The 22,284-nt window shown below is 40.5% G+C and overlaps 3 protein-coding genes across 3 annotated transcripts; all 3 read left to right on the top strand.

Moving 5' to 3' along the window:
- Positions 1-796: 796 nt before the first annotated feature.
- LOC105949551 (Magnesium transporter CorA-like family protein) lies at positions 797-3,613 on the top strand. The gene is made up of 5 exons (XM_012972849.2): positions 797-1,121; positions 1,329-2,299; positions 2,511-2,590; positions 2,776-3,040; positions 3,136-3,613. Exons 2-5 carry the CDS (start codon positions 1,558-1,560, stop codon positions 3,396-3,398), a joined length of 1,350 nt encoding a protein of 449 aa, XP_012828303.2. The 5' UTR covers positions 797-1,121; positions 1,329-1,557; the 3' UTR covers positions 3,399-3,613.
- A 989-nt stretch (positions 3,614-4,602) lies between these two features.
- On the top strand, positions 4,603-8,364 carry LOC105949509 (heat shock 70 kDa protein, mitochondrial). Its single transcript, XM_088824113.1, has 6 exons — positions 4,603-4,989; positions 5,765-5,832; positions 5,916-5,994; positions 6,077-6,643; positions 6,721-7,341; positions 7,428-8,364. The coding sequence occupies exons 1-6, from the start codon at positions 4,915-4,917 to the stop codon at positions 8,055-8,057; spliced, it is 2,040 nt and encodes a 679-aa protein (XP_088680239.1). The 5' UTR covers positions 4,603-4,914; the 3' UTR covers positions 8,058-8,364.
- Positions 8,365-9,199: 835 nt separating this feature from the next.
- On the top strand, positions 9,200-15,217 carry LOC105949555 (DNA polymerase V family). Its single transcript, XM_012972854.2, has 9 exons — positions 9,200-9,478; positions 9,653-10,320; positions 10,556-10,681; positions 10,754-10,951; positions 11,087-11,311; positions 11,386-12,507; positions 12,589-12,876; positions 13,247-13,709; positions 13,971-15,217. The coding sequence occupies exons 2-9, from the start codon at positions 9,667-9,669 to the stop codon at positions 14,819-14,821; spliced, it is 3,927 nt and encodes a 1,308-aa protein (XP_012828308.2). The 5' UTR covers positions 9,200-9,478; positions 9,653-9,666; the 3' UTR covers positions 14,822-15,217.
- Positions 15,218-22,284: the final 7,067 nt, after the last annotated feature.

Genomic DNA, 22,284 nt, shown 5'->3' with positions numbered 1-22,284 from the left:
GTCTTACAACGTCCATTAAATTGAACTGGCCCGTGCTCATGCCATACTATGTACATGTGAACATCTAGAAATTAATGCAGTCGAAACTAGCAAAATTCTGTTAATTTAGCGAAATATTAAATTATCAAACTAATAACCCATGAAAGCACCTTGTTTGCTTTATTTTCCATGAAAGAGAAAAAATATTTTTTTCCGAGTACTTTATTTTATTTTATTTTTTTAAATTTGATCAATTTATTTTGTTTTTGACAAGTAATTATGTACCAAATCTTAATTGATTCGACACTTTTTTCAAGCTTAAATATTTTCGAATACTTTGATCCAAAATACAAATTATAAAGCCCAGCCCAATTTCAGTTTGGTTGGTCTGGGCTTAGCCCTTAATACTCAATGTGTTGAATTTGATTTGTTTTTTTCTTTTGTAATATTTAAGTTTTGAATTTTTTTTTTTTAGTAATAATTTGATTATGTTTAAATTTTGTGTATGCTTTTTTCAACAATTAATTATTTTAAATTATCTTATCTTTTAATAGATAGTTCAACCAATAATAAAAAATAAAAAAAAAATATGGAATGCACTGAATACAGAATATTTAATTAAAAAAAATCAAGTATAATTCCAAATTTAGGATAATATTCATAAATATTAACAAATATTTTTCAACCTTTCTTTTTTTAATTTCCTCATCTCGTATTAATTAAAAATTACCATAAAATCAGAGTCAAAATCTCATCGAATCTCAATTATTTCCCACCCAAATATCATATTATATTTAACATAAATAAATAAATAGATAAATAAATAAATAAACAATTAAATCAAAATCTCTGTGCACGAAGAAACAACAAGGAAACCACCATCAACCCATTGTTGAATATTATTTTACTAATCGGCATCTGAATTCTGACTCCTCTCTGTTTTGAATCCCCTTCACCATTATTTGAATATTAATTTCTTGAATTTTGAATTAAAAAAATAAAATAATCCCAAAAAATGTCATTGGTTAATAGTGGGACTCTTTCAAGATTGGTTCTTTCTTTCTTTCTTGCTGGGTTTTTCCCTCTTTCTCTTCATTCATTTCTCGTTTTCCCTAATTTTCCGCACCGATTCGCCAATTAAGGTATGTTAATGAAAACCCTCTTTTTTTTAATTAATTAATTCAATTCAATTCAATTAGTGGGTTTCTAATTGTATTTATTCATTTCTGAATAATTTTATTATCTGGGTTGCTGTTTCTTGATTTCTCTATTGTCTGTGTTTTCTGGGTTTTAATTTGTATGTAATCCCTTTTTTATTTTTTATTTTAATTTATGTTAATGATTTTCAGGGGTGTGCCTAACAACAATGGTGATTTAAGAATTAGGGATTTATGCATTTCTGATTTCTTGGAAAATGTAAACACTTTCATTACTAGGTTTGATTCAAAATACATTGATTGATTGGTTGGCCTTCACTCGTTTTGTATTTTCGAAACGGGAAGCTAGTGAACAAGGTTGTCTTCGGTTAATTCGAATTGTAGATTCCCCTTAAGTATATAGTTGATCTAGAAAAATCGAATGGAGCTGAACCACGTAAACGGCGAAACAGACGACACCGATATCGAATCCTCGTCCACACAAAGAAACTCGAGAGAAAACCATTTTCACCACTCGAGCTACCCCGGCGCGGTGAGGCAAAAAGCCTACATTTTCGACGGTGAAGGGAATTACTACAACAAAGAATGGACTCTCGAACAAGGCCGCGGTAAAGAGTTCTGCTGGTACCACGTCGAGCTGCCGAAAGGGAATCAAAAGCTCTCGCATTTAGCGCAGTACCTAATCGACGTTCTCTGCCCTCCGTTGAAGCTCCAAGATATTCTCTCGCTCGTAAGTAACGGGCCCTTTTGCGGGTATGTAGATGGCGCCCTCGTGTTTAGGGTTAATTCGGCGGGGCCCGCTTCGAGTAAATTCACGTTTAGGATTGCTGCTAGGGTTACGGAGAATTCGGTTATTACGGTTTCTTTAGGGCGGGTCCCGCGGTTGGGGTTCTCTCCGGCGAACGAGTCGTTGCTGTCGGAGATTCCGGTTGTGGAGAGTTCCGGGATGGGAGAGGAGAAGGAGAGGGGCGGGATCGTAATTAGGGAGCATGTCTTGGATTTCTTGCTGACGATGAATCATTCTGAGGAGGCCGATAATCCCGTGCCTAGGTCGGTTTCGAATCTTGTCGTGCATGTGATCGATACGCATGTCGATCACCTTCAAGATTTCGTCACCAAGCTTGAGATCGAATTGGATACCGTAGAATTTGAGATGGATCGAGGTATGTTCTTAATTAGTGTTTTTTTTTTTCGTTATTCGTTTCTCGTTTTCTCGTCTTTTTTTTTTTGTTATATTTTAAGTTCCGCACTTACTACATAGTAAACAACGTCTCGGAAAAAAAACTTTATTATGGTAGAATTAAGACAAAATCTTTTTTTTCGCTTCGTCGATGTAATAATTCTTAATATGCGTGTGTGTGTGTGCGCGCGCAGGTGGTTTTGCTCTGAAGAAACAAATGTTAGACGACCGAAAATTCCCGAAAATGCATCTTGACTTGCAGCGCCTATTGCAGGTACGTACTTAAAAAACCGTTTAACAATCGAACTAATAATTTAGTAGGGTTTTTACCGAGTCGGGATCAGGAGAAACTATTAATTAAGCGAGGTTATTAATTTATCGACGTTCTACTAAATCAACACGTATTATAATTGCTTCATAGTGATTAGCATATCTTTTTGCGAAAAAAAAAAATCGCAGGTGATTGCACATGGCGAACAAGTATTCCCTCGAGTGAAAGAGAAATGTTCGTCAAAAGACTGGTTTGCCCCTGAAGATATTAACGCCTTGGAAGAGTTAATCGGGCGGATAAGGAGACTAAAGGAAAACGTCGGTTTTATAGCCAACCGTGTCACCGCAATCCAGGCCGGCCTCGACAGCTGGCAGGCTGAACAAATTAATAGAAAATTATATTACCTCTCGTTCCTCTCCATCATATTCTTACCTCTATCGATAATTACCGGAGGTGATCATTTATTTATTTATTTTTTTTAATTGAACCCTTTTAATATTTAATTCATCGAAATAAATTATAATTTTTTTTTTTATTATTTTTGACAGTTTTTGGGATGAATGTGGGAGGAGTACCGTGGACGGGACAAAGAGATCCAACGATAAAAGACGGATTTAGAAACGTGATGATGGTTTGCGTGGCGATGCTAGGAATTGTTCTATTGTGTTTCATTTTTCCGGCTATCTATAGCCGTGTGATGACGTGGCGACGGAGGAGAGTTTTGAGGAAGAGTTGGTCTCTCAATCGGAAGTCCTTCGCTAGGCGAACTGGTGGAGAAAGAATCGAACGAGGGGGGTACCTTCGTCTTTAAGCCACCCCACCCCACCCCCATCACATCATATATATTCCATGCTAAATTTATGTAACACTATTTCTTGCTACATTTGTGGTATCATTAATTCTTGGATTTTTTTATTTTTTTTAATATATTTTTTTTAAACTGGATTTGATGTACAGAACTATAGATTCTATTATACTTCTGTTATGGGATCTCTCTATATTTGTTTATTTATTTATTTTGTAAATTAATTTTACTATATTTTTTTTTCTAGAGAATAATTTTAATATGTTAAATTGAGGTATTTAATTACATATTTTATTTAGTATTTTATTCTATTATATGAAAAATAAGTAAATAAAAATATGAAAAAAGACTGAACAATTTATGTGTATATATATATATATATATATATATATATATATATATTAAATAAATAGAACCCAATTAAATTTTGTAACTAATTACCAATAACAAGAAAAGTGGTGGCCACGAAAGAAACAGCAAAAGCGTGTTTTGGGCGGTGGATGAATTTACACGATTATTGTTTTTCATCCTTTCGTCGTGCTTTTGGGCCACTACCCGATTCCCTAATACGGCCCCGACTTGAAAAATAAATATATTCAATTAAATTACTATAAATTAATTCAGTTGTGATTATTTTTTTTTATTAATTTAATGAAATGTTAATTTAACGAGATTATTAATTTATCGATGTTCTACTGTATATATTTAAATAAAAGACATTTTAGACTCAACCAAACTAAAATAAAAAAATAAAAAAATACAAATTTCATAAAAGTCTACAAGTACGAATTACATGATACCTATTTTTTTTTTTTTGGGTTACTAAAAAAAACACGAATCGCGTCATGCATAATTTGAGGTTTATAGTTCGCTAACTAAATTATTATTTGTATTTTAATTGATATCAACAATTTGATTATCGTACTGAAATCAAAATTTATTTAGAGTGGTTTAGAGCAATTGCGAGTTCTCTTGTCAATTGAAAAATATATATATAAAATTTCAGTCCCTATAATCATTAATGAAATCGCAATTTTAAGTTCTAAGGAACCGAATGCATTAAAATAAATTAGTGGAGGATCGTCAATGATATTTATTATACACGATTTCTATATAAAATAATAAAAAAATGATATTGCGGGGCCCTGACCCCCGATCGTAAATTGGCTCCGCCACTGTTTATAACGATATAATAAGTTTCCTTTATAAAAACAATTTATAGCAAAATATTTATAAAAATAAATGAGAAAAAAATGAAATTATAATGAAGGAAAATACTTTGTCTTGGGGAACAAACAATCTAGCGACTTGTTTGGCTAAACAAAAATCCAGAACCTTCCATTTCATTTTTCATTTTTCATTTTATTCCAATAAATAAGTTGCTAGAAAAACCCATTTTCGCTATTTATATATCCGCCTCCTCTCTACCTCAAAAAGCTCGTCTCCGTAAACCCTAAAACCCTAGCACAGCAACAAAGGAGAAAGGCGATTTTTAAAGCATCTCTCTCTACCCCTGTTATCAATGGCGACCGCCGTTCTTCTCAGATCTCTCCGCCGCAGAGAATTTTCTTCAGCTCCTATTTCTGCTTTCAGAACTGTACGTCTCTTCTCCTGATTTTTTTTTTATTTTCTGATCGATTGTTGCTTGTTTCGCTTTGTTATTTTTTTTTGGTGTTACTTGTTTGCGATCTACTGTTTTTGTTATGTTTACTGATGGTTAATGATTTTATTCTCCGATTATATGCAAAGTAGTGATGGGAGATTTATTGTTACTGAAATGAGAAAAGAAAATCTACTTCTGGAATGAAAATTGCTCGTGTTTTAACTATGCCATGATTTTTTTATTCTCTGTTTTCCATTTTGACGGCTTTTGTATTCCGAACTAGCTGCCGTTCGGAAAATAATTGTAATTATAGATTTTTTTTTGGTAAAAGCACGGTTTGAATTTTATTGTTCAGTTCATTATCGGAAATTGATATCTATAGGATAAAATGAAATGGTTCTCTCCTGTTATCGAATCTCACTAATAATGTGACTGATTGTATTATTTGTTTGTTATATTATAGTGTGGTATTTAGTGTATCTTAGACTAGAAAGTTTGGGCTGTCACAATATCTGTTGAGTAGGATGGATGATTTGCCGCATTTCCTGCTGTTGTGGTTTATAATTGTGTGCACACTTTTGATTTGGGCAAGGTTATAATATTTGCATTTTATGGGCATTGCCTGGCAATCAAGTACCGAATATGTGATATCTGTTTTTTTGTAGTAGATGCAGTGCCTCTTTTCCTGTGCGTTTTTATTACATTATTTTGCCTTTAATGATGTGTTTTCTTTGGTTACTGAATGCTAAGTTTTGTTTTTCGTATTCAGTTATCCGGAAACACTAAGCCATCATGGGCTTTGGGCAACAAGTGGGCAGGTCTTGCAAGGCCATTCAGGTTTATTTCCTTTCCATAGTTTCTTAAGTTGAGTGCTGAGCCTTTTATCTTGGGTTTCTGAATGCATTTTCATCTCCGTACAGCGCAAAACCAGCTGGAAGTGATGTGATTGGTATTGATTTGGGTACCACAAACTCTTGCGTTTCTGTCATGGAGGGAAAGGTATGATTCTCTCTGGAAATATTGCCCTGTACTATATGTTTCCCATTATATTGCTTATGTATAATACGATCATTTCTTGCAGACTCCAAAAGTCATTGAAAACTCTGAGGGTGCTCGGACAACTCCATCAGTAGTTGCATTCAGCCAAAAAGGAGAGCTATTGGTCGGTACACCAGCAAAGCGACAAGCTGTCACAAATCCGACAAACACAGTCTTTGGAACCAAACGTCTAATCGGTAGACGCTTTGACGATGCTCAGACGCAGAAAGAAATGAAAATGGTTCCTTACAAAATCGTTAGGGCTCCCAATGGCGATGCATGGGTTGAAGCCAATGGACAGCAGTACTCGCCGAGTCAAATCGGTGCTTTTGTTCTGACAAAGATGAAGGAAACTGCAGAGGCATATCTGGGTAAGACCATAACCAAGGCTGTGGTCACAGTCCCAGCTTATTTCAACGATGCCCAGAGGCAGGCCACCAAAGATGCTGGCAAGATAGCCGGCCTCGACGTACAAAGAATTATCAACGAGCCTACTGCAGCTGCTCTTTCCTATGGATTGAACAACAAAGAGGGTCTTGTTGCTGTTTTTGATTTGGGAGGTGGAACTTTCGACGTCTCTATTTTGGAGATTTCAAACGGTGTTTTCGAGGTAAATTGTATTTCTCAAGCAGTTTTTTCAGCTATTCCGTGGTTCGGTTTGGGTTTAATTTTGGTTCTGTTGTACAGGTGAAAGCCACAAACGGTGACACATTTTTGGGAGGAGAGGATTTCGATAATGCTTTATTGGACTTTTTGGTGAATGAATTCAAGAGAACAGAGGGTATTGATTTGTCGAAGGACAGGCTAGCTCTGCAGAGGCTTCGTGAGGCAGCCGAGAAAGCAAAGATCGAGCTCTCATCAACTTCTCAAACTGCAATCAACTTACCCTTCATCACTGCCGATGCATCTGGCGCAAAGCATTTGGAAATAACATTGACCAGGTCGAAATTCGAGGCTCTGGTCAACAACTTAATCGAGAGGACCAAGGCACCCTGCAAGAGCTGTCTGAAGGATGCTGGCATATCGGCCAAGGAGGTCGATGAGGTGCTCCTTGTTGGAGGTATGACACGTGTTCCGAAGGTTCAAGAAGTAGTTTCCGAAATCTTCGGCAAACCCCCAAGCAAGGGTGTGAATCCAGACGAAGCTGTTGCTATGGGAGCTGCTATCCAGGGTGGCATTCTCCGTGGTGATGTGAAGGAGCTTCTTCTACTCGATGTCACCCCACTTTCTCTTGGTATCGAAACACTGGGAGGTATTTTCACCCGGTTGATCAACAGAAACACCACAATCCCCACCAAGAAAAGTCAGGTGAGCAGAGTAAAAAAGAACCCTTTTCCATGTCGAAATGTATATTTGATTTGCAGGCAATTTGACTGTTTTATTCGTTTTTTTAGACATTCTCGACAGCTGCAGACAATCAGACACAAGTGGGCATCAAAGTATTGCAAGGAGAACGTGAAATGGCGACTGACAACAAGCTTCTCGGAGAATTTGATCTTGTGGGTATCCCTCCATCACCTAGGGGAATGCCTCAGATTGAAGTCACATTCGATATCGATGCCAATGGAATCACTACCGTTTCTGCTAAAGACAAGACCACAGGCAAAGAGCAGCAGATTACTATCCGTTCGTCTGGCGGTTTATCGGATCAGGAGATTGAAAAGATGGTGAGGGAGGCTGAGATGCACTCGCAGAAGGATCAAGAGAAGAAGGCTTTGATCGACCTGAAAAACAGTGCAGACACCACTATCTACAGTATTGAGAAGAGCTTGAACGAGTACAAGGACAAGATTCCGAGTGAGGTAGCTACCGAAATCGAGACTGCTGTTTCGGATTTGAGAAGTGCTATGAATAATGACAACATTGATGATATTAAGGCGAAGTTGGATGTGGCTAATAAGGCGGTTTCGAAGATTGGGCAGCACATGACTGGTGGTTCTTCTGGTGGTGATGGTGCTGCTGGAGGTTCTCAGGGCGGTGAACAGGCGGCACCCGAGGCGGATTATGAGGAGGTAAAGAAGTAGACAGACCGAGAGGTGATGACTACTTATTTGTTTCGGTTGAACTACTAAAAAGTTTTTTTTGGAGGTCTTTGTATCTAAATTCCGGGTAGTTTTGGTTGTATTGAATCTTCCAAGTTAGAAACTTCATTATGATGAATTTGAGTAGGCGATTTTGCTATTTTGGCATACATTCGGTCGAATTTGATTCGCGCTTAGAATTTTACTGTTTTAATAAATTTTACGTTGGCGCTACAGAATTGATATGGTATGTACTATGTACCCAATTATTGTGAACAATTTTCTTAAAATGATTGTTTTGGATCTTGAATAATGTTGTAGCAGAGAAATGCTGTGTGTTTTGATAAGTGTAGGGAAAGATGTAGATGAACTATTTGGCTAAGCTTATAAACTCCTAAAAACATCTAATAAGATGTTTAGCTTATAAGCTGTTAAAAAGTGTTTTATAAAAAAATTAAAAAAAAAATATCTTATTTTTGAAGTGTTTGGTAAAAGAATTAGGAAAAATCTTATTTTTTTTCAAAAATAAGCTGTTAGAGAGTTTATTTTAAAAAGTGTTTGGTAAGAAAATTAGAAAAATCTTATTTTTTTAAAAAATAAGCTTCGGGAACTTATTGGTTTGTAATATATGAGTAAATTAAAAATAATGAATTTCTTTATTTATATAGTAAATCAAAAAATTATATAACATTAATTTGTTCATTCTTACAAAATACAAGTTATAATTAGTTAAATGTATGTATTATTAAAAAAAATTATATTATAACCTAATAGACTATTAAAATAATGTATTTAATTCTTTAACAAAACACAAATTACAATCAATTAAATATTTCTTATTAAAAAAACTATGTTATAACGTAATAACCTATTAAGATATTTTATATAATTCTTAATAATTAATTTACTCGATAAATGCTTCCTTTCTGCCTCTTCCCTATGCTTAATTATATTTGATAAAAAAACTCAACAAACATCAATTCATTTCCGGAAAATACAAACACACACAGTAATAAAATATAAATTATAATTAATTAAATATGAATTATTAAAATAGTTAATTCTTTACTTAATATATATACTTTGATAAATGTTTATTAAATTTATAATGTATATTATTTTGGGCCGGAATTATAATTTCTATTAGTGGGCTTTATAGCAAAGTGGGCCTATAAAAAAGGTTTTATCCAACCCAAAAAATTGATGTAGGTTTAAACAGATTCCCCCTTTCCCCTCTCTTCTTCGGCTGTCGCCTCTCTCTCTCTCTCTCTCTCTCTCTCTCTCTCTGAAGTGTGTGTGTTTTTAATATTCTCCCCTGAACGGAAACTCATTTGCCCTCTCTTCAGCTGTGTTTCGCCGCCCTAATTTTATTCTTCGTCTCCGTTTTCGCGCGTAAATTACTATTATTTCGTCGTTGCTGAGAAGTAAGTGCTGTATTGATTCATTATATATTCGATTAGTATTTAGTATTATGTGTTTTTTTTTTTTGGTTTGTTAATTTGCGGGATACATTTTGGTAAGGGAAGTGTTTATTGGTTGTATTAGTGTTGTTATTTTTATTTGGAAGATGATTATATATTTATTGGTGTTTTCTGCAGCTTTTGGGGGTAAAATGGGTAGCAAAAAGAGAGAATCGAGTTCTATGAAGGAATCTGTAGTGGAAGAACTAGGGCAACTTAATAAGGATATAGATTCCGTCGTGGAGGATGCGGCTGCGAAACCCTTAATCAAGAGGATGAAAAAGGAAAAGAAGAAAACCGATACCGAGATGATTCCCGATAGTGATATTCAGAATCACACTAACGGTGTGTCGACCTCTTCGAATGGTCCCAAGGCATCGTTGAACTCGATGGAGAGGAGAAAGCATAGGAAAGTGCTTGCCAAGGTGAAAATCGGAGCAAATACCAAGAAAATTGAGGCCGCTACTGAAAAAATGGATATAGACTCGAAAGACGATAGTAGTAATGAGAATAATGAGAGTGCCGGTACGAGTAATAGTAGTAGTGGTGGTGTGTTGCCTGAGTTCCACATTGGAGTGTTTAAGAATTTGGCTGCAGCTGATGTGAGTGTTAGAGAAGCAGCTGCTATTTCGCTGGTCAAGGAGTTGAGGGAAGTCCAGAAGGCGTACGAGAAGTTAGCGAATAAGGATGAGGTTGAAGATAAGTCGAAACTGGAAGCTGAGAAAGACGATGGGTTGAATAACTGTGCCCCGTCTTTGAGGTACGCTGTCCGGAGGCTCATTCGTGGATTGTCCTCTTCACGAGAGGTGCGTTTTTTTTTCGTTTTTATGGGTTTTTAGATATGTCTCTTATTTATTGTCTTGTTAAACTGTCGAGGACAACAACTTTGAAGGGTGTAATTTCATGTGAAATTAGTTATTTTGCTGCTTCAGAAAGCATATTCGCTTCGTTGGATTGTCTTTAATTATTTGAAGGTCTTGAACTTTCTTCAAAATGTATGGTTTATGTTTAATCTTCCGTTCCCGTGTCTTTATGCTGCAGTGTGCAAGACAAGGATTTGCATTAGGTCTTGCAAGTTTACTGAGCACAGTTACTAGCATTAAGTTGGAGTCACTATTGAAGCTAATCGTTTCTTTGTTGGAGGTTACTAGTAACATGAAGGGCCAGGTCAGTAAATACCTCTCAGTGTAATAACCGAACTTTCATTTCCGTGTCTAATTTTTTTATCTGATTTTGTAGGAGGCTAAAGACTGCCTACTCGGTCGTTTATTTGCATATGGAGCTCTTGCGAGGTCAGAAAAACTTGCTGAAGAATGGAAATCTGATAATACAACTCCTCTGATAAAAGAATTTACTAGTTGTCTTATTGCTCTTGCTGCTAAGAAACGGTACTTACAAGAGTCTGCTGTCGCAACTATTTTGGAAATGATTGAGAAGGTAAAAAAATATTCTACTATCATTATGCAGCCAATTCCAGTCTTTGTTACTATTTATTTGGTGAATGAAATATTTGTTTTATCGACGAAGAACGTAATACAGTTCTTCTGACATTATTCCATGATGCTGTTTTAGTTACCCATTGAAGCAGTGTCAAATCATGTTCTTGAAGCACCAGGGTTTAAGGAGTGGTTCGAAGGAGCAACTGAAGTCGGAAATCCCGACGCCTTACTTCTCGCTCTTAAGATGCAAGAGAAATTCAACCTTGAGTATAAATTTGGGAAGCTACTGCCTTCCCCCTATAGCAAAAACGCGTTCTTTTCTGCCGATCATCTGTCCCAAATCGCAAGTTGCTTAAAGGTATAATATTAATATTATTTCCTTTCATCTTTGCCCTCGATTGTGTATTAATCTGTTTATCTTGAAAATTACAGGAGTCTACCTTCTGTCAGCCACGAGTGCACAGTATCTGGCCCGTTTTGGTTAATAATCTCTTACCCGATACTGTACAAGATGCTGACTCAGCATCAGGTCAAATTTCCATCAAGAAACACAAAAAAAGCCGCAAGGTTAGCTCAGCCGAAGAAGACATGGAGAGAAACCTTCGGTGCTTCAGTGAAGTAACAGTCGAAGAGTCACTCTTAACCTCATCTCACGATCGAAAAAAACTGGCATTTGATGTGTTGCAGCTTCTACTTCCAAAGCTACCCGCTTCGTGGGTGTCGGTTGTACTGTCGTACAAGATCGTCCAATGTCTAATGGATATACTTTCGACAAAAGATTCTTGGCTGTACAAAGTCGCGCAGCATTTCCTCAAAGAACTGTCTGAATGGCTGGCAAGTGACGATGATAGAAGAGTTGAGGTTATCGTTGCTCTCCAGAAACACAGCAATGGGAAATTCGACTGCATCACCAGATCAAAAACGGTGAAGGATTTAATGTCCGATTTCAAAACCCAGAAGGGCTGTCTTGATTTCATTAAGAACTTGGTGACCATGTTTCTTGATGAAGGTCAGTCTTCAGATGAACCTTCAGACCAGAGTCAAACAACCGATGACAATTCCGAGATAGGTTCGATTGAAGACAAGGGTGCACTTGTAACACAAGGTACTTCTGAGTTCCTTAAAAGTTGGATTATTGAATCCCTTCCGAGTGTTTCGAAGCATTTGAAGCTCGATAAAGACGCACAGTTCCATGTGCAAAAAGATGTTCTGAAGTTCCTTGCGGTGCAAGGTCTATTTTCGTCATCACTTGGGACTGAAGTAACATCTTTTGAACTCGGAGAAATGTTCAAGTGGCCAAAATCTGCCATTCCTAATGCTTTGCGGCAGATGTGCATTGAGCAGCTACAGCAGTTGCTTGCAAATGCTCAGAAAGGAGAAGGGCCTCATGCTGTAGTCAGTGGTGTTGAGGCAAATGATCTTGGATCGTATTTTATGCGGTTTCTTGGAATATTACGGAATATTCCCTCGGTTTCACTGTCTAGGGCCTTGGATGCTGATGATGAGGAAGCATTCAAAAAACTTCAGGCCACAGAAAGTCAACTATCAAAAGAGGTATTTTAAAAGGATGATTATTAAAAGAAACGAGTTTTTTGGCCGAGACTTCGTATATTTACTTTTCTGGTTTTTGTGTAGGAACGCAACTCTGGTCTTAGCACAGATGCAAACAAACTGCATGCGCTGAGGTATTTGCTCATCCAACTGCTGCTCCAAATCATGCTTCGGCCTGGGGAATTCTTCGAGGCTGCCTCTGAACTTGTCATATGTTGTAAGAAAGCTTTCGGATCTTCTGATATTCTAGAATCTTCCGGGGAAGACGAATCTGATGGCGATGATGCACCTGCATTAATGGACGTACTTGTTGACACGATGCTTTCTATGTTGCCTCAGTCTACGGCTCCCATGCGATCTGCCATTGAGCAGGTCAGTAGCAAAAGGCCAATTGTGATTTTACCTAACTGTCTTTTAATAATTATTGTTTTATACGATGAATTTTTTTGCGCTCCTTACTATAAAATATGGGGCAGTTTACAAGTCTAATTTTCTTTCATCTTAGGACACTAATATTTTCCCAATTTGCTTAAAGTCCTTTTGGGCAGCTTTGATTGAAAATAGACAGCTCAGACTGCGACTAATCCCTACAAATATATTAGAAAATTGAGTTTTTTCTGGAAAATTGGTTTTTCTTTGTGAAGTAATTGCAACCCTCAAGGAGATTATGATGCAACTTTCTGTATATCTCTCTATCTCTCTGTGTATCTTAATCATTAATTTTTTTTAATTTTTTATATAGGTTTTCAAATATTTCTGTGATGAAATTACGGATGATGGATTACTTCGGATGCTACGGGTCATTAAAAAGGATTTAAAACCAGCTCGACACCACAATATGGATTCCGAAGACGATGAAGATGATGCGGAAGATGATCTTCTTGGACTCGAAGAAGCTGAGGAATCCGACGTGGAGGAGACCGGTGAAACTGCCGACAGTGATGAGCAGACAGACGATTCCGAGGCGGTGATCGGAGTTGATGCGGTCACTGCCCAACTTCCGGTGGCTCATGGTGATGATTCCGATGATGAGTCCGACGATGAGGGAATGAACGATGATGAAATGTTCCGGATGGATAGTAAACTCGCGGAAATATTTAGGGAAAAGAAGAACCAAGCTGGAGGTGAAACTGCACATTCTCAGCTTGTGCTCTTTAAGCTCCGTGTCCTCTCTTTGCTCGAGATTTACCTTCATCAAAATCCAGGTAAATTTCGACTCTCCATTTAGAGCTTTTATCAAACTTTACAAGGTTTCTTATGTTGGGGCAATAATATTACAATATTCGGAAAATATAATTTTTTTTTTATATAAAATATGGAGTTTTTGAGAAGCCTTGGGATGTCATGGCCCCCTTACTGCCATTGAATTGTGACGTTAATTTCTTGCCACGGTTTTATTTGACCTCACTCACATTAGTGATTCTCATTCAAACTTAACTATTTATGTATTTTATATATTTATGCAGGTAAACCGCAGGTACTGAAAGTATTCGCGAACCTGGCTCAGACATTTGCTAATCCACAAACAACCGAAGGGAGCGAGCAGCTTAGTCAGCGCATATGGGGGATTATCCAAAAAAAGATATTCAAAGCCAAGGAACATCCAAGAGACGAGTCAGTTGAACTGCCAGTACTCGAACCCCTCCTAGAGAAGTACTTGAAGCTGGCGGCAAAGCCCTTCAAGAGAAAGAAATCCGCCGCCAATCCATCCAAGAAGAAACAATCCGCCTCGTGGAATAGGCACAAAATGCTCAACTCTCTTGCTCAAAGCTCGATATTTTGGATCCTAAAAATCATAGATTCAAGAAACTTCCCACAAACCGAACTCCAAAAGGTTTGCGACATATTTCAGAATGCACTAGTGGCATACTTTGACAGCAAAAAATCCCAAATGAAATGCGAATTTCTGAAAGAAACATTTAAAAGAAGACCTTGGATTGGGCGACACCTGTTTGGATTCCTCTTGGAGAAGTGTGGCAGTGCTAAATCGCAGTTCAGACAAGTTGAGGCGCTCGATTTGGTGACTGAGATATTGAAATCTCAGCTCTCCTCTGCTGCTGATATCAGCTCGGCTGATGTGTCGAAGAAGATGCTGAAAACCCATCTACCGAAGCTCTGTCATTTGATCAAACACTTGGTGAGCAACATGCCTGAGAAGCAGACTAGGAGAGCGGATGTGCGTAAATTCTGCGGAAAGGTGTTTCAGATACTGAAGACTTTTGAACTCGATGCGAGTTTTCTTAAATCTTTGGAACCAGAAGGGCACACTGCTTGCGAATCTCAACTCGGAGATGTGTTTCTCGCTCTGAAGAAATGAGGGAATTGAGATTTTTCGATACTTTTAGTTTTTGGGAGAAGAAAAGATGTATTATTGGTGGATCATCATTGTTGTTGAGGATGAGAGGAGGATTAGAAGAGGTAAGTTTGATGCCGAGGTTCATCGACTTTTGGAATATTTATGTTTCAACCTTTTTTGCACTTATCTATTTTGTAAGGTTTTTCCTTCTTTTTTTTTTTTTTTTTTCTGTCATATGTAGGTTTCTTTCTGTTCATCTGATAAAGGTTCGGACAATGTGGTATCATCGATCCTTTAAATTAAACACTTCTCTGTAGGATCAACACAATTTTGAGTCTGATTTTTCTTTTTTCATGTAACCCTTTTTACCTCAAATTATTTGTACTTGAATTCTTATACAATTTTGCGAGTTTGAAATTCTATCTCATGTATGTATATGTGTGCGTAAATTGTCGAAATCAAGCTCAAGTTCTATCACTAATTTTTTTTCTTTTTTTTTTCTCTGTCAACTTATTTGATACGGGCCATTCTGGAAAGATCCAATACGAATTAGGCCCACGACAAAAGGCCCATGGCAATTCAGCCCAATGATACAAAAAGACCATTAGGTCGTACGACCTCAATGACGAACTGCGGAACTTCGGCTCGCAGGCCCAGTATCGGCTCGTGGTAAATCGAGCCCAGGGTTGTAAAAGGCCCAATACACACAATGGCTTGAGGGGGGAAAAAACCCTAAAAAAGGAAACCTTGGAGGCCAAGGTTTCCTCATTTATAAATAGGGAATGATATTGCGTTTTTCCACACAGATAATATACATTTTTCACACACTTTTACGTACTTTCTAAAAACTTGCTTTGAAATCATACTGACTTGATCGTCGGAGCTTTCCCGCCGGGAACACCTCCCGGCGTTGCAGGTCTTTTTTCTACCGGAATCCGACAGAGAGCTTAGAGGACGCGAGGAAGAGCCCCACGGACTAAATCAAGTGGCGCCGTCTGTGGGAATGTCCTGAAGTTTTGGGAAAACAGCTTCCGGGAAAAATCAGATCTACCCCCGGAAGTCCGGATCTGAGCTGAGAACGTGGAGAAAGAATGGACGGAGAAGATGCAGTCGCCCGGAATTTGCAGAAGGATTTGGATGCGGTAGCCCGTGGTGCACCGGTTGACCCATCATCCGTTCAGAAAGATAAATCGGGGTGTAGCTTCCTTACACCTGAAAAGGAGGGCCGGATCCCCTTCGTTCCAAGCAGCCCCTCTTTCGAGTTCCAGGATGGCGAAGCTGCTTCGAGAAGGCCAGCCACAACCCCCGCTCAGGCTCCCAATGAGCGCACGTATACCCGAGACGAGGTGGAAACCATGATCACCGCGGCCATCAGAAACTACACCCAAAGTTTACCTCACGATAACCGACTCAGGAGGGATCCCAGACATTCCCCGAACGAGGGACGAGCTGATGACGAAGGCGACAGTTATTCGGAAAATCGAAGAGGCGATAGTCATAGAGTCAGGACCGAGGTAGACAGCCTGAGACGCGATATGAATGAATTAAAGGCCTTACGGAACAGGCCAGCGCGAGATCTCGTGGGATCTAGCCCTTTCGCAAAACACCTTGATGATGACCCCATACCAGCTAGCTACCGACCCATTTCGTTCGAGTACAATGGCACATCGGATCCCGCCGAGCACCTAAGCCGTTTCAACAATACAGCATCGCTTCATCAGCTCACAGAAGGGGTGAGATGTCGTGCCTTCGCTACTACTCTAGCCGGATCTGCTCAGGCCTGGTTCGGTTTGCTGCCTTCCGGGAGCGTACAATCTTTCGAGCAATTTGCCAAGGCTTTCATGAACCAGTTCGCCAGCTCAAAGAAGTGCAAAAAAACCTCCCTGTCACTATTTAGCATTCGCCAAAAGGAGAAAGAAAGCCTCAGGAGTTACATCAAACGGTTCACCTCGGCCACCCTGGAAGTCCCGACCACCAGTGATGAGGTACTCATGGCAGCTCTTTCTCAAGGACTGAGAGATGATGAGTTTTTCCGAGCTTTGGCGCTGGAGCCGTCCCCTGATTTCGATAACCTATTAGAAAGGGCATCTAGGTTCATCAATTTAGAAGAGGCCCGCCAACAGAAAATGGAAGAATCTCACCAAGTCGCAAATGCACGAGTCAGCGAAGTAAAGAAAGGCAGGGAGCTCATGTTACCTCGCAGGGATGCCAATGCCCCTAGTCGGAGTATTGTCCCGGATGCTAAGGGATCTCGTTTTCAATCATATCAGCCCCTTACGGCTCCTCTGTCCCAGGTGTTGTGCGCGATTGAGAAGAGGGCTGATCTACGATGGCCTCGAACTGCTCGCGGAGCCCCCCGTCGAGATCCAACGTTGGGTACTTTTTGCCGTTTTCATAATGAATATGGACATACGACCGACGATTGCGCACATCTGAAGGACGAAGTGGAACGTCTCATTAGAGATAACAAAATCGGGGATTTTGTGAAGATAGATTCACCTCGGGGACAAAAGCGTGAAGCCCAGTTTGGGAACCCGCCACGAGCACCGCCACCACCACCAGCACCGAAAAGAGGGTACATTCAGATGATTTCGGGGGGTCCTACGGGAGGAGATACTCACCGGGCTAGGAGACGCCACCTCGGTAGCCTCAAAAATAATCATGAGGTTTGCCAGATCTCGACACCGAAGTATCGTCAATATCCCACTATCTCGTTTGGTCCGGAAGATGAAGCGGACCTAGAGGATTTCCATTGTGACCCTCTCCTCATCACGATTAACGTTGGGGGGTACGATGTCGCTCGCGCCTTCGTTGATCCAGGAAGTTCGGTGGATGTTATATCCTACGAATGTTTCCTGCAAATGGAGCTTGACCTCCCAATCTTCCCTGTCACTACTCCGATATTCGGGTTCACGGGGGGATCCCTGACACCGGTTGGACAAGTTAAAATCCCTGTCACTATAGGAACGCCACCTCGGGCACGCACTCAAACTGTCAATTTCGTCATTGTCGAAGGGTCGCCAACCTCGTATAATATCGTGATAGGGCGACCTATGTTACATACCTTTCGGGCGGTCCCTTCAACCATTCATCAAAAGCTTAAGTTTCCAATTGATGGAATGGTGGGAGAGGTCAGGGGCGACCAAGCCCAATCGAGATCGTGTTACGTCGAAATGGTTAAGGTAGCAGAGAAGGGCCGACGCGAGACCCTTACCAAAGAAGATTTGGGAGACGAGAAGCGTCCCCGAGTTGATCCAGAGGATAAGGTTAATCATGTACAACCCATGGACGAATTGATGACAATTGACCTCGTCCCCGGGATGATGAAACAGACCCGGATAAGTAAGGATTTAGAACCACCTCTCCGAGATGAGTTGATAGCTTTATTGCGGTCTAATGAGGATGTTTTTGCTTGGCAACCAAGCGATTTGACCGGTATATCGCCACGAACTGCTGTACACAGGCTTAATTTACGACCCGAGTGCAGGCCCGTCAAGCAAAAACGGCGACACTTCGGTACCGAGAAAGACGAGATCATACAGAAGGAAGTTCAACGGCTTCTGGAAATCGGACACATCCGGGAAATTCAGTTCCCTACATGGCTGTCTAATGCGGTGTTAGTACAAAAAGCCAATGGCCAATGGCGAATGTGTATCGATTTCAGAGATTTAAATAAGGCCTGCCCGAAAGACGATTATCCTTTGCCTCGCATAGATCAGCTCGTAGATGCCACTGCTGGATGCGAGTTACTTAGTATGATGGATGCCTCGCAAGGATACCACCAAATTCCACTAGACAAAAAGGACCAGCCCGCAGTCAGTTTTGTCACCGCCTCAGGGACTTATTGTTACGTGGTAATGCCTTTCGGCCTGAAAAATGCCGGAGCCACGTATCAGCGATTAATGGATAGGATGTTTCGGGCTCAACTCGGACGCAACATTGAAGTTTACGTTGATGACATGTTAGTTAAAAGCAAGAGACGCTCTACGCATCTCGCAGACCTAGCTGAGACCTTTGCAACTCTTCGTTTATACGGAATGAAGTTGAACCCTGCTAAGTGTGCATTCGCAGTACAAGCTGGGAAGTTCCTGGGATACGTTGTTAATCGGGAAGGCATTAAGGTAAACCAAGATAAAGTTGAGGCCGTACTTCAGATGACACCTCCTCGTTCCATCAAGGAAGTCCAATCCTTGGCAGGAAAAGTTGTAGCCCTAGCTCGGTTTATATCGCGAATGGCCGATAAGAGCCTGCCTTTCTTCAAAGTACTAAGGAAAACAGCTCAGTTCGAATGGACCACCGAATGCCAGCTCGCATTCGAAGCATTAAAACGATCTCTCACTTGCTTGCCGATTCTTAGCACCCCCGAAAAGGGCGAAACCCTGTTTGTATACTTGTCAGTGGGCGATGAGTCCATCAGTTCGGTGTTGTTTAAGGAAGTTAATAATCAACAAAGGCCGATCTACTATACTAGCAAGATCCTCACTACGTCGGAAGGCCGATATTCTGAAGTCGAGAAAATAGCGTACGCGCTGGTCCTCACTACGCGACGACTCCGGCCTTATTTCCTGTCGCATACCATGGTGATTCGCACAAGCTTGCCCCTTCGGCAGACCCTAGGTCAACCTACCGCGTCAGGGCGAATTGTTAAATGGGCCATCGAGCTGGGACAGTACGAGATTCAATATCAGCCCCGTACCTCGGTCAAAGGACAAGCGCTAGCGGACTTCATCCGAGAAACCACCAGGATACCCATCGAGAAAGAGTGGAAAATCTACGTAGATGGTTCATCTACAACCTCGGGAGCGGGGGCAGGGATAATAGTTATTGATCCCACTGGAACAGAGGTCGAGTTTGCAGTTAGGTTACCTCGGGTCTCCAATAATGAAGCAGAGTATGAAGCCTTTATCCGAGGAATGGAGATCGCTCAAGAGCTCGGAGCACGGGTGGTGCGAATATACTCCGACTCTCAATTGGTAATACACCAACTCGAAGGGGACTACGAAATAAAGAACGACCGAATGAAGAGTTATGTAAATAAAGCCCGAGCTGTACAAGAAACTTTTGAGGTCTGTACCATGCATCAAATTCCGAGAAACGACAACCAGCGAGCTGACTTTCTCGCTAAAGTCGGATCATCAGTTGTCGATTGTATCGAAAGAAAGATCACTATCCTTATTGCCCCTACCCCAACACCGGGCATAATGGTAATAGATGAAGAGCCCGATTGGAGAACGCCTTTGTTCAAATACTTCAGAGGAGAGCGAGCTGGCACCAAGAGAGAACAACACCGCTTGGCATATAAGGCAAGGCACTTTTTCGTACGGAATGGGACATTATATAAAAGGAACTTCACCACAGTAGACGCAAGATGTCTGGGAAAGCAGGAAATAAAGCAAGTTCTGGATGAAGTACATCGAGGTGGTTGTGGTGAGCATGGAGGAGCTCGAACCCTCATGCAAAAGTTATATCGGGCAGGATATTATTGGCCCGGTATGAAAGCAGACACACACCGATACGTTCAACACTGCGCACAATGCCAAAAATATGCCCCACTTATCCATAAACCGGGGGAAGAGATGATCATCATGAGTGCCCCATGTCCCTTTGCTCAATGGGGGATTGACCTAGTGGGACCATTCCCTCAGACCACTGGCCGGAAGAAGTTCATCATTGTTGCGGTAGACTACTTCACTAAATGGGTCGAAGCTGAGGCCTTATCAAAAATATCAGAGGACGAGGTAATGCACTTCGTCTGGAAAAATATCTGTTGTCGGTTTGGTCTACCTAGAAGCATCGTATCGGACAATGGTACTCAGTTTAACGGAAAGAAAATTCGTGCGTGGTGCGAAGAAATGAAGATAACACAGAAATTCGTGGCGGTGGCGCACCCCCAAGCTAATGGTCAAGTGGAGTCCACAAACCGGACCATTGTCAACGGTTTGAAAAAGAGACTGGACGAATTAGGAGGCAGTTGGGTAGACGAACTACCCTCAGTCCTTTGGTCTTACCGGACAACAGTCAAGGCAGCTACTGGCGAGACGCCGTTTCGGTTAACTTACGGGACCGATGCTGTCATCCCAGTCGAGGTGGCAATGGACACACTTCGCATCACCACATTTGATGAAAGAACAAACGATGATGCCCTGAGGACACAGCTGAATGAAGTTTTTGATCTGCGAGAAGCGGCGTATCTGCACATGGAACGAAGTAAGAACTTGATCAAGGCTCGATATGATCAAGGGGTACGATCTCGTACATTCCAGATCGGTGACCTCGTCCTGCGACGAGCAGACGCACTAAAACACACAGGAAAGTTAGAGGCCAATTGGGAAGGCCCATACATGGTCACGAAACGCTTGGCTGGTGGAGGATATGAGCTAGCAGACGTGGAAGGAAAACCATTACCACGAGCGTGGAATATCATTCATTTGAAACGCTTCTTCGCGTAAAAAAAAAAAAAAAAAAAAAAAAAAAAAAAAAAAAAAAAAAAAAAAAAAAAAAAAAGGAGAGAAAAAGAGATAAAGGAAATCGAGGCAATTACGCCAGCAAAATCGAGACACACCTTGTACAGACAAAACAACCATTAATAAACATCCATTTTCCGATCTGGGCTAGGCCCCGTGGTTTTTTCTCTCCTTATTTGGAGGGTTTCCACGTTAAAAAAGTACTTGTGTTATTTACTTAAGTTATAACTGTGGCGTTAACTCGCGTGTTTTACTGTGGCGTTAACTCGCGTGTTTCATTGTGGCGTTAACTCGCGTGTATCATTGTGGCGTTAACTCGCGTGTTTTACTGTGGCGTTAACTCGCGTGTTTCATTGTGGCGTTAACTCGCGTGTTTTACTGTGGCGTTAACTCGCGCGTTTCATTGTGGCGTTAACTCGCGTGTATCATTGTGGCGTTAACTCGCGTGTTTTACTGTGGCGTTAACTCGCGTGTTTCATTGTGGCGTTAACTCGCGTGTTTTACTGTGGCGTTAACTCGCGTGTTTCATTGTGGCGTTAACTCGCGTGTATCATTGTGGCGTTAACTCGCGTGTTTTACTGTGGCGTTAACTCGCGTGTTTCATTGTGGCGTTAACTCGCGTGTTTCATTATGGCGTTAACTCGCGTGTATCATTGTGGCGTTAACTCGCGTGTATCATTGTGGCGTTAACTCGCGTGTTTTACTGTGGCGTTAACTCGCGTGTTTCATTGTGGCGTTAACTCGCGTGTTTCATTGTGGCGTTAACTCGCGTGTTTCATTGTGGCGTTAACTCGCGTGTATTACTGTGGCGTTAACTCGCGTGTTTCATTGTGGCGTTAACTCGCGTGTTTCACTGTGGCGTTAACTCGCGTGTTTCATTGTGGCGTTAACTCGCGTGTTTTATTGTGGCGTTAACTCGCGTGTTTCACTATGAAGTTAAATCGCGTGTTTTACTAAAGTAAGTAAAAAGCATGTTTTAATGTGACAATGGTTTGTGTTTTCTGTTGCAGCGCTAAGTCG

This window comes from Erythranthe guttata, chromosome 2, assembly GCF_056151865.1.
Source record: "Erythranthe guttata isolate IM_541 chromosome 2, IM_541, whole genome shotgun sequence".
NCBI lineage: Eukaryota > Viridiplantae > Streptophyta > Magnoliopsida > Lamiales > Phrymaceae > Erythranthe > Erythranthe guttata.
Note: the sequence above shows the minus strand (reverse complement) of the source record. Positions and strands in the feature narration are given on the sequence as shown.